Source organism: Populus euphratica, unplaced genomic scaffold, assembly GCF_000495115.2.
Source record: "Populus euphratica unplaced genomic scaffold, PopEup_1.0 scaffold3.1, whole genome shotgun sequence".
Lineage (NCBI taxonomy): Eukaryota > Viridiplantae > Streptophyta > Magnoliopsida > Malpighiales > Salicaceae > Populus > Populus euphratica.
The window spans coordinates 3,291,882-3,301,358 of NW_011499847.1; the positions used below are offsets into that span (position 1 = coordinate 3,291,882).

At 36.8% G+C, this 9,477-nt stretch overlaps 2 protein-coding genes and 1 non-coding gene across 4 annotated transcripts; 1 reads left to right on the plus strand and 2 right to left on the minus strand.

Moving 5' to 3' along the window:
* Positions 1 to 718: 718 nt before the first annotated feature.
* LACS2 (long-chain acyl-CoA synthetase 2) lies at positions 719 to 6,207 on the plus strand. Of its 2 annotated transcripts, none has more exons than XM_011001261.1 (19): positions 719 to 1,143; positions 1,930 to 1,993; positions 2,097 to 2,189; positions 2,302 to 2,358; positions 2,508 to 2,556; positions 2,649 to 2,725; positions 2,858 to 2,897; positions 2,989 to 3,083; positions 3,219 to 3,383; positions 3,569 to 3,679; positions 3,808 to 3,895; positions 3,999 to 4,065; positions 4,143 to 4,218; positions 4,290 to 4,407; positions 4,722 to 4,967; positions 5,129 to 5,268; positions 5,408 to 5,590; positions 5,674 to 5,793; positions 5,929 to 6,207. In XM_011001261.1, the coding sequence occupies exons 1-19, from the start codon at positions 995 to 997 to the stop codon at positions 5,974 to 5,976; spliced, it is 1,986 nt and encodes a 661-aa protein (XP_010999563.1). In that variant the 5' UTR covers positions 719 to 994; the 3' UTR covers positions 5,977 to 6,207. The 2 variants fall into 2 exon arrangements, with proteins under 2 accessions (XP_010999563.1, XP_010999571.1); XM_011001269.1 differs by having other exon boundaries at positions 2,100 to 2,189.
* Positions 1,759 to 1,832, minus strand: TRNAI-AAU (transfer RNA isoleucine (anticodon AAU)). The gene has a single exon. It is a non-coding gene; the product is annotated as a tRNA-Ile (tRNA).
* A 490-nt stretch (positions 6,208 to 6,697) lies between the features above and the next one.
* LOC105107354 (cold-regulated 413 plasma membrane protein 1-like) lies at positions 6,698 to 8,663 on the minus strand. The gene is made up of 4 exons (XM_011001250.1): positions 8,306 to 8,663; positions 7,520 to 7,627; positions 7,370 to 7,440; positions 6,698 to 7,188 (listed from the first exon to the last, which is right to left on the minus strand). Exons 1-4 carry the CDS (start codon positions 8,482 to 8,484, stop codon positions 6,935 to 6,937), a joined length of 612 nt encoding a protein of 203 aa, XP_010999552.1. The 5' UTR covers positions 8,485 to 8,663; the 3' UTR covers positions 6,698 to 6,934.
* Positions 8,664 to 9,477: the final 814 nt, after the last annotated feature.

Genomic DNA, 9,477 nt, shown 5'->3' on the forward strand with positions numbered 1-9,477 from the left:
AAATAAAAATAAAAAAACAAAAACTCAATCCTGCACTTAGCTAAAGGTGATCTCTCCACGGGAAGTAAAGAAAAGTTTGTTTTTATGATAAAAAATATATTTAAAAATATTTATTTTTATTTTTAATTTATGTTTTTATATTTTGAAATTGTATTGATAAGTTGATATTAAAAATAAATTTTAAAAAATAAATAATATATTATTTTAATATATTTTTAAATAAGAATTATATTAAAAAATAAAAAAAATAAATTCATGTAACTCTTCAATGTAAGAGACTTTTGTTGTGCCAATTCTAACAAGATCAGTTGAGGGTTATCATTATGTTTTTAACATGTATTTCGACATTCACGATTAAAATAAATAAATAAATAAATAAATAAATAAAGCTTGACCTGGCCGAGATGATCGATGGAATATAATTCAATTCAAAGCAGTCCTTTCGCCAAGAATTGAAAGGCGTGATGAGACCATCAAGCATGTTACATGTAGATTAACATTTACAGCACCGATTAACTTACGATCCTATCGATGAAGCTTTTAGCGGCCCTGAACCTTAGCCTTGTAGGGGTCAAGGAGGCCATCAAGATCACAAGAGTATTAATCAGCATGGTAAACAGGTTAATTTCATGGGGTTGGAAGGAGGGGGCCAGCCCATCACTACCATAATAAACGAGGTTGCAAGTAACTTACATAGAACAGTTCAAAGAGAAATCATAATAAAAACAGCAATAAAATTTGGTCAGATGCCTGCCACTGGTAGTAATGCAAGAATTTATTGCAGCAGCTCAACAAACCCACCACCTCTTCTCACCTCTCTCTCTCCTTTTCTCTTTCTCTCTTCCTCACACTTTCGTTAAATTCAACAAGAAATCTTATCACAAACATCACTATAACTCCCATCTCCTGCTGCCCCCTTCTTCTTTCTTTTGTCATAACCAGCAGGCTTGATTAGTTCTTGAAACCCTTGCCGTTCTTTCGTTTCGGTCACACAATGTCAATGGAATTCATAGTAAAAGTTGAAGAATCAAGACCTGCAAGTGATGGGAAACCATCAGCAGGGCCTGTTTACAGGTCCATTTATGCCAAAGATGGCCTCATGGATTTGCCTGCAGGACTAGAGTCTCCTTGGCAGTTCTTTAGGTATAAATCATCACCCTTTTGTTTCTCATTTATGTTAAACAGATGTTGAACTATGGTATTCCTGTCTGTTAAGCATACAGATTGACATTGCCTGATTCTCTTCTTCTTTGGTTCTTGAAAATGAATATGCTTTGGAAAACTGGAGAAAGAGAGGCGTTTTTCATGCATTTTGGTTTCGGTTATGCATTCCCAGACTAAGATCGATTGTTTTTTTTAACGTCTCTTAGGCACACGATGATAACTTGAAGTGAGCTTTCTCATGCAACGAATTGGATTTTTTTTATTCACATTTGCCCCTTTGCTTGTTGAGAATTTTGCTGTTATAATTCCAGGTTCATGGTAAAAGGGACAAAATTTGAAGGAAAAAAAAAGAAGCTTAAAAATCATGCATGAACCCCTCTACTAGGGGCGATTTGAACATATCAAATCATGTAATTTTAAATTGTCAACGAAGGGCGATTGTTTTGTGACAAAATTGAGTGGAGGATATCAAATCGCCTTTAATTGCAGGAAAATGGGTCAATTTTTTTGGACCTAAGTAAATAGAGGGTTTGATAGATCTAACTTTGAAAAGTAGAGGGGGCATTTGATCAATTATAAAGTAATAAAAATGATTGGCCCATGCAGGTTTCGAACCTGCGACCTTCGCGTTATTAGCACGACGCTCTAACCAACTGAGCTAATAGGCCATTTGATTATGTGTTTACTTCGACTAAAATTGAACTAGAAATAGAGACAGATTCGATCATTTTGAATTTGATGAATTTTTGTGTTGATGATGTGAAGTGATTCTGCTCTCAAGAACCCTGGAAACAAAATGCTAGGCAGGCGGCAAGTCATTGATTCCAAGGTACTATTTCATTGATCACATGTAATTCGATCACTAGAAGATATCGTAGAGACATAAATGAATTTCCCATAGAAGAAACTGAAATGTCCTTGACACAAACTAGCAGGTGGGTCCTTATGTGTGGTTGACATACAAAGAGGTTTATGATTCTGCCATGAGGATGGGTTCCGCAATGAGGAGACGCGGTGTCAATCCTGTAAGTTCAAAACTTGGACTATTCGCTTCATAATTTGGTGATAATAACTGTCTTTTTCCCCTAACGATTAATGTAAGTAATCAACTTGGAAACGTTGGATTTTCATTACTAGGGAGACCGTTGCGGTATATATGGTTCCAACTGCCCAGAATGGATCATTGCTATGGAGGTAAATTCCACGTGTCATACCAGACACAATTCACCTTTTTCTTCGAGCTTAGCGGACATTTGACATTACTGGTCATTTTTGAAGTTTTTCACAAGGAAACTGGATCATAACTTGTTAAATTTGATATATTTGTGTTTGGTATTTCTCAGGCTTGCGACAGCCAGGCCATAACATACGTACCACTCTATGACACTCTTGGTATTGCTTCCTTTTATTCTTCAATCAGTCTCAGTTCACTTCTAGAATGACCTGTTGAATTCTCACTGCGTAACGTGGTTTAACAATCACAGGGCCTAATGCTGTGGAGTTCATCATCAATCATGCTGAAGTTTCAATCGCCTTTGTCCAAGAGAACAAGCTCTCTTCTGTACGTTATCATTCTATCTAAATTGGGAATTGATGTTCTTATATCTCAGAGTGGAATCTTGATCTTTTCAGAACTTTAATAAATGATATATAATGTGTTGTTTGTTTAACACAATTGCTGCTCTTTTTGCAGATTCTATCTTGCCTTCCAAAGTGCTCTTCAAATTTAAAAAGTAGGTCCAAAGACTAATAAAAGGTCCTCTTTTTTGAAAGTTTTGAGAGGATACTCTAGAGTAACAATTGACTGTGATTCTCTTTGTTCAGCTATTGTCAGCTTTGGAAAAATTTCTGACATGCAAAAGAAGGAAGCTGATGAACTAGGGGTATCTTGCTTTTCATGGGAAGAATTTCCTCAGTTGGTATGGTGGTGACCTTGACTTCTCCTCTTTCATAATTGATCATTTAACTCTTTACGTTTAATTGATCCTTGATGTCATAGTAGTCATTCAAGTTGGATTTATAAGAGTTCTGCCATACTGCCCATCTTTTTACAGGGGAGTTTGGATTGTGAATTGCCTCCAAAACAGAAGACTGATGTCTGCACAATAATGTACACTAGTGGAACAACAGGAGAACCAAAAGGTGTCATCCTAACCAACGGGGCTCTCATGGCAGAAGTATTGTCTGTGGACCAGCTACTTTTTCTGACAGACCGAGTGGTGAACAACTAAACACATATTATGTTTTCAAATCGTTTCTGATTAACCCCCTCGACTTACAAAGTTGATATTTCCTAGATTTTTTGTCTTAGGAAACAGAGTAGTTGCCCTCTACGGGCCAAATGCCTTGATTTTGCGTGTTGATAGTTTAGCAATGATCTGATATTGAGTTTTCTGTGTTATAGGCTGCAGAAGAAGATTCATACTTCTCTTTCCTACCCTTGGCCCATGTATACGATCAAGTAATCGAGACCTATTGCATCTACAAAGGTGCCTCAATAGGATTTTGGCGAGGGGTAAGATGAAGAATCAATTTTTCTTGCAATGACTCCTTGCCTTCTGTTTTTATTTATTTTCCCATTATCTTTAAACATATCACCTTTGAATTGTATGTACTGAGGTTGGTCTTGCACTCTGCTTATAGGATGTAAGATACTTGATGGAGGACGTCCAAGAACTGAAGCCAAGTATATTTTGTGGGGTTCCTAGAGTTTATGACCGCATATATACTGGTATTGTATACAATTATAACTGGATACGTATATATTGTATTAGATATGTAGATTGTAGGTCTTTGCTATTCCATGTATTTAACTCTAATATTTCTTCTTGAAGGAACACTTGCTAAAGTTTCGGCTGGAGGTGGATTAAAGAAGAAGTTATTTGATTTTGCCTATAACTAGTAAGTTTGTAATGTTTATCACTTGGATGTTATCGTCTGTGTAATTAGTGTAAGACTAATTAAGAAGCTGTTGGCAGCAAGTTGGGTTATCTAGAGAAGGGATTTCCACAAGAGAAAGCAGCACCCCTCCTGGACAGGCTTGTCTTCGATAAGGTTGGCCAGTGTACCCTTTAGTCCTGTCTTAAACTTGGATTCTGCAATCTAAAATGTGTTGATTTTGGCAGACAAAGCAAGCACTAGGGGGGAGAGTGCGTATCTTGTTATCTGGTGCTGCTCCTTTGCCTAAGCATGTAGAGGAGTTTTTGAGGGTCACGTCCTGTTCTACTTTATCACAGGGATATGGTACGATAGAATAAATTTTCTGCTCAAGTTCGTTGTGATTATGGAAGATATGCATCGATTGATATTCATGCAATCTTAAATAATCTTCGCATTAAACTTGGCAGAAGTTTCATATTGAAAATCAATATTTTGCTAACATAAATCTCTTCATCTAATATCTCTTCCCTTGATTTCTTGTGATGAATTTAAAAACTGATTCTAGTCTCCAGGAAAGGCCTGTACTCTGCAGTGCTACATCCAATGCATTGAAGTAATTTACATTTTTCTCTGGACTCCTCTCCGTCTACTTACTTTTGAATGGTTCTGGGTGATAGGTCTCACTGAAAGTTGCGGGGGCTGTTTCACATCCATAGGCAATGTGTATCCCATGGTGGGAACTGTTGGAGTGCCCATGACAACCATTGAATCAAGACTCGAGTCTGTGCCAGAGATGGGATATGATGCGTTATCCAGTGTTCCAAGGGGAGAGATTTGCCTGAGGGGAAGTACATTGTTCTCTGGTTACCACAAGCGAGAAGATCTAACTAATGAAGTTGTCGTTGATGGATGGTTTCATACAGGTAAAAATAAGTGATGCCTTTTTTTCCCTTGATCTTTAATTTGAAGATGATAAGAAAACTGCTTTCAATGGACATGTGTGGCTCATCTTGGAATCGTACTCAACTACCTGGGACCATTTTTTTCTTTACCGTGAATAGGCATGATCTTCAAACTATTGCAGGTGACATTGGAGAATGGCAACCGAATGGAGCAATGAAGATTATTGACAGGAAAAAGAACATATTTAAGCTATCTCAAGGTGAATACGTTGCGGTAGAGAACCTTGAAAATGTCTACCTGCGATGCCCTCTTATAACATCGGTATGTAGAACCAATAGGATTGAAACCATATTCATAGAATATTACAAATAATCAGGCTGCTAATGATCTATACACTAGCACTACAGAAACCTTCTGCTTTCTTCTAATCTATCAGTTGCTCACTTTTTCTGGTGCACAGATTTGGGTCTATGGAAACAGTTTCGAATCATTTCTTGTTGCCGTAGTTGTCCCTGACAGACAGGCACTTGAGGATTGGGCTGCAAACCATAACGAGACTGATGATTTTAAATCGTTATGCAAAAACCTGAAGGCAAGGAAATATATACTCGATGAGCTCAATAGCATTGGTAAAACAAACAACGTATGTTAATACCTGGCTCTACCACGTCTTTCTAACTGCATTTAATTATGTTTCCTCAACTGACACAAAGGATATTGGCGCAGCTTAGAGGATTTGAAATGTTAAAAGCTGTTCATTTGGAACCACATCCATTTGATATGGAGAGGGACCTGATAACTCCTACATTTAAGCTCAAGAGGCCACAATTACTCAAATGTTACAAGGTTTGCCTTGTTCTGTCTTTTGCCAATTAGTGCAAAATTAGCCTTTAATTGAATTATTAAACAGATTTTACTTATCAAACATTCAGGTATTCTAACATCATCTGTGATTTGATGTTCCGATATCATTGTGTGTAGGACTGCATTGATCAACTGTACAGTGACGCAAAGGGCTTGAAGGCATGAGAGCAGTTCATAAAGTTAGAAGGCAGAGTCAAGCTATGCAGAGCTGTCTCTGGAATTTCAATAAATAGATTCCTTCAGTTCCCTTGTTAATCTTTTTTTCTTGAGAACCTTAAGAAGAGGAAAAACTTGTGAAAGGTTTTCAGTACCTGTACGTTTATGATAATTTATTGTCAATGTTCGTATATAAATAAGATTGCTTGAAGATTTTCAAGTAGAAAATTTATTAGGCTATTCCAAATTTCAATCATGTGATTGGACATTAATATTTTTTTTTTCATTTTCATTCTCTTGGGGTCATTAATTTTTTCAAGGGAAAATACCAAGTAGAAAACACCAGGAAAAAAAAAAAAAAAAAAACAACTCAGCTTATTATGCATGCGCTTGAACTTCGAAGATTGCAGATTTTAACTAAAAGAAAATGTTCATTAAGCAGCCTGAGCTCCTATGAAAATGAAAGCCTCACAGCATCAGTAACATCAAATTTTGTTGCCAAGCATCAATGCTTTCCATTCACCCCCTGATCAGCTCAGTGCTTTCCATTCATAGGAAAGGTCTTGCTGCCCCAGTTCTGTAACGAGGGATCGGCAAGCCGTAGGTGAATGTGGCTGTTTTCTCATTAAACCATTTCCAGAGGCTATTTAAAAGAAAACAAATTGGTGACTAACGATTATCAATACCATGGTCCTCCTCTGGATCCATGGTGCGTTAACAACAGCTCCAATTATAGGGAACACGAAATGTTTTTTTTTTTTACAGGTGAGAGCAATACAAGAATCCTTCAAGGTTTGTTCAGCAAACAGTTTGATTTTGTACAGCAATGCCAATATATAACTGAATGATAGTCTCGATGACACATCAATCACAACGAATTTGAATATCACAACAAATTGATGAAACAACTAAAACACACTTAAAAAGCCTGCTAATAAGGTTACAATGCACATCTGCTGAGGTGTGCTTAAAGCAAATCAATCAGCAATGCCCAGGCAGGATAAACAAACAGAAGGATGATGCCAACAGTGTTGGATATGCCATGTGCTTTTGTGAAGGAGTTTCTAAACCCACCCGATGCTCGGATGTGTTCTTGCAGCAAATAACATGCAATGGCTAGACATATGACTACACCAATCCAGTTATTCCTTATCGTGCTTGTAAACAAACTAGGAGCCACCACTATTAGAAGAATCAAAGCACCAGGCATTTCAAGCCAATCTGCAATAACGGACATAGTTAATTATCATGCATAGATTGCCAAGAAAATTGATATACATTTACTCAATGGACATGAGAGCAGCTTTTTTTCTGAGAATATAAAATGGTAATGGTAATGGCTAGGAAAATAAATGTTTCATATGGAAAATCTCGAGTCACAATGAAGTAAACAGTTCCTTACCTGGGAAACGTTTTGGGAAGAAAAGACGCAAAATGACAGCAACGAAAGCGATCCATTTTCCAACATCTCCTCTTCACAAAGAAACAGCTCAATAATGAAAAAAATGTGGTGGGGAATCCATAGAAAGCAGCTCGAAGAACGTAAACTAACCTGAGCAGGCTGAACAATATTGAAGGAAGAGTAAAGAAAATGTAAGGGATTAATAGTCCAGTAAGAATGTTGGTTTTCCAGTTCGTTCGATCCAAGATCAGTAGATAACTGCAAGGAGCACAGTAAGGATGGCATATCAGGCTAAAACATAGTAGAAGAAATCGAAGTAATCCAAGTTATATCAATCCAGCACCAAAGCAACAGAAAAGAAGTGGACTGGAGAAACAGAATATAAGATGGTTAATTTGCAGCAAGGTAAAGAAGAAAAACTAATCATGTGCATAGCATTCATTGCTGAATTAATCATGTTCTTCAAAAATTTTGATAGAGCAATTTACAAGAAATCTCATATATACCAGCCATTTTATTTGTGAAATACAAATTTGTAAGGGTAAGAGATCAAGAAGTTAATCTTTGCAAGTCCCAATTCTCAAGAAATTCTTCAGACACACGCACAATTAGACCACCTGTACTGAATTAAGAAGCATAACTCAATTATGCAATCGCTACATACTATAAAGCTTAAGATAATGGTTTCACAGAGTTATTAAAAAATATCAACAATAATTCATCAGCATAAGCAACCAAATTCAAGGCTAACACGCACGTTCACTTTTCAAACAACCAAATTCTTAATTTGCCACTGATTTGGTAGATTAATGCTGCTACACTGACATGCAGACATCTATTAAATTAACATCATCATAATAAAATAACAAGCAGGTGTCCCTATCTGCGCTGAGTATATTAAAAAAAAAAAGAGATCAAACTTCAAAGTACACTTACATAGCAGCAAAAGCAGCGATCCATTCAAGAAAAGTGGTACCAAACCCTAACCCACCAAGCTTGACAGCATGATTAGCTAGCCTCTTAGCAGCATTAGTCAAGTCTTGAAAATCAGAAGCAAACAAGCTACTCTCCATTCCCTGACCCCTCCTCATCGCCAAGTAACTTTTCTTTCCCATCTTTTGCTCTCTAGCTTTTCTCACTCTGTTGACTATATAACCCACAGCTACACCGTTATAATTCAAGAACCAGAACAGTTCTTTTGGAGACTGGACAGACGAGCGAAGTGTACCAAGTGAAAACTGGCACAGCAGTACTGCTAGTTTAGATAGATAGAGACAGCTATCTGTTCTTGCATGCTTCGGTGCCAAGTGGATATCCAATAATGCTGTGGTTGTTGACCTACTTAATTGTTGCCGATTGCCCTTCTTGGAGGATGTTTGAATGGAAGGTTGGTTGTGTTTTTTTAAATAAAATGCATGTTTTTATAGTTTTAGAGATGTGTTTTGTGTTTAAAAAGTATTATATTCTTAATAAAAAACCACCATACCTTCAAACCACACACACTCTTACATTACGTGTCCTCTCTCATCACTAATTATTTTAGGGGAAACACATTTTCTTATTTATCACGAGAGGTGTATAATTTAGAACACCGAGACATTTCAGAACTATAAAATATGATTTAGCCCCAAGGTTTTGTTTTTTGTTTTGGCTTTAATATTCCTATCCGAATATGATTAATATATACGCCGAAGATACTAGAAAGTACAAGTCTTTACTTTGTCACCTCAGGAGAGAGAGAGAGATGATATCTTGATCATGACAATGGATTATTGATATTAGGATCTGAACTGAAATGAATCATTGAATCACCGAAGAAATTGCCAGATTAGGTTTTGCCACGTCCACTACTGTTTCACATATTCAAATCAAATCAAATCAAATCTTGCGGCCTTACTCCATGACAAATAGCACCGTTTATTTATCGATGCCCATTCGTTCAGAATTTTCCCTTGTTTGGTCACAGCATAGCTTCAGAAAAAATAACCAAACACATGGAAAAAGGTCTTGGCGTTACAATCGAAAACTATCTAGCCTACGGCCTATAGCAACCGAAACTTTATGACCAGAGTTTATTTATTTATTACTATTATTTTTTTACCCCAGGA

Excerpts from the sequence above, each read along its gene's own strand:
- LACS2 (XM_011001261.1), top strand. The coding sequence starts at position 995 with ATGTCAATGGAATTCATAGTAAAAGTTGAAGAATCAAGACCTGCAAGT. Across the intron at positions 1,994-2,096 it reads GGCAAGTCATTGATTCCAAG|CAGGTGGGTCCTTATGTGTG; the intron begins GTACTATTTCAT and ends GACACAAACTAG. Across the intron at positions 4,408-4,721 it reads TACTTTATCACAGGGATATG|GTCTCACTGAAAGTTGCGGG; the intron begins GTACGATAGAAT and ends TCTGGGTGATAG.
- LOC105107354 (XM_011001250.1), bottom strand. The coding sequence starts at position 8,484 with ATGGGAAAGAAAAGTTACTTGGCGATGAGGAGGGGTCAGGGAATGGAG. Across the intron at positions 7,441-7,519 it reads ATATTGTTCAGCCTGCTCAG|AGGAGATGTTGGAAAATGGA; the intron begins GTTAGTTTACGT and ends TTCTTTGTGAAG. Across the intron at positions 7,189-7,369 it reads CTTCCCAAAACGTTTCCCAG|ATTGGCTTGAAATGCCTGGT; the intron begins GTAAGGAACTGT and ends CCGTTATTGCAG.